Source organism: Sinocyclocheilus anshuiensis, unplaced genomic scaffold (genome assembly GCF_001515605.1).
Source record: "Sinocyclocheilus anshuiensis isolate Anshui unplaced genomic scaffold, SAMN03320099.WGS_v1.1 scaffold2168, whole genome shotgun sequence".
Lineage (NCBI taxonomy): Eukaryota > Metazoa > Chordata > Actinopteri > Cypriniformes > Cyprinidae > Sinocyclocheilus > Sinocyclocheilus anshuiensis.
In genome coordinates, this window is record NW_015546037.1 from 141065 (window position 1) to 142710 (window position 1646).

General features: G+C 36.3%; 1 protein-coding gene across 3 annotated transcripts in view; it reads right to left on the reverse strand.

Annotated features, from left to right (window-relative positions):
* robo1 (roundabout, axon guidance receptor, homolog 1 (Drosophila)) overlaps positions 1-1646 on the reverse strand; it is a 335500-nt gene that overhangs the window by 28782 nt on the left and 305072 nt on the right. For all 3 annotated transcript variants that reach the window (XM_016499990.1, XM_016499991.1, XM_016499992.1), the window contains one exon: positions 858-1061. In XM_016499990.1, coding sequence (XP_016355476.1) covers positions 858-1061 — 204 coding nt within the window. The remainder of the gene's footprint in view (positions 1-857; positions 1062-1646) is intronic.

A 1646-nucleotide genomic window follows, 5' to 3' on the forward strand; every position in this document is an offset into this window, starting at 1 on the left:
TATAATTCCACTAACATTTAGAAAGAATGTCTCTTCAAAAGCTACCTGTCAGTCTTGTGCGGTTGTTGAAACAAGATGTTGTCGAGTCATCCTGGTAAATGAATTCAGGTGCTCTCAACCTTGAAAAATGGACATACTCATTTGGGCTTTTTTGTGCTCTTGTGGTCGACACGTTCAATTAACTTGAATGCGGCCCAGCCTTGGGAGTCTATGAATGTGAACGCTAATGAATGGCTTGGATCTTTTCCTTTAGATTCCTGCCAATAAACATTCCATTAGCTTCATGTCCTTGAGACACGCATCGGAAAAAAAACGGCATTGTTCCGTTCGCCATCTCAGTCATCTCTTCAATGAAAGAGAAAACGGAAAGAAAGCAAAAGCTGCTCTTAATTCAGACTGTAAAGGATCAGCCACGATTCATCAGGGTCAAGAGAGGAAACGGCTTTTGAAAACAAAATATGAATTCTGTGGCTGTGGATCGGGCTTATCTAATTTAGGAAAAGTATTCTCATACCAGCTTTAATAAAAGAGTCTGATGTTTGGGATTCAACCTGAGATTACAAAGCCAAACATTAAACCAGCGAAAGAAAGAAAGAATAGTTGATAACGAAACGATTAAACATCTAACACAAACTCAATATTAAAAGATCAGCTGGAATGTTTCTGTTTTAGATGAGACACAGGCCACGCCTCCTTAATGAAAGCTCAGGGATTCATAATGATTAGGTTGGAGTGACTAACCTCCCACTGATGTTATATTTTACGCGTTTTGAAATCGTTATATGCGAATACACTGTAAAATCAGTGGTGTAGCACCAGCGCTAAAGAGAAATGAAGTTCAAGCTGGCTGGGCTGACCTTTGCGGATGCCGGCGTAGCTGCTGCTGAGGCCGTTCCTCTTCTTACGGTGGCGGTACAGCCAGATGCTGAAGACCATGAGGATGATCCAGCAGGCCGCGCCGATGCCCGCGATGAAGGCCGGCTGACGCACCACGTCTGAGATCTGCTGGGAAATCGTATTGTCATCGTCCAGCGGCGGCGGAAGAACACGGCCTGACGAGTCTGAGAGAAAGACACGAGAAATGAGAAAAAAATTATTTGATATAGACCATAACACTGATGCAATAATGAAAGAAATATTTTAGGTACAATAAACCTGCGGAATGCTGTCAGTTTCAGAAGAAACGATTTGCACATAATCCAATTGGGTTATGAAAAAAAAAAATTTAATTGACCGTTAAAAATCAATAACTATAATAGTAAAGCCAGTTAATATAACAGACAACTAAAAGATAATTGCAAAACAAAAATAATAAATATTTTTTATATAATTGTATTTAATAAAATAAGATAATAACTAAATTAATAAATGTATAAATAAAAATAATATAGTATATAAATATTTTTTGCATGTCACAGAACTTGTTTAATGCAGAACATTCCTTTACATTTGTAAAAGCTTATACAGAAAATATTTATAGTTAATAATAATAGTAGTAGTAATAACAACAGCAATAATAATTATTTACACTACCGTTCAAAAGTTTGGGATCAGTAAGACTTTTAAAGAAGTCCCTTGCAAAATGTTATTACAATATAAAATAATGGTTTCTATTTTAATATCCTTTAAAATATAATTTATTTCTG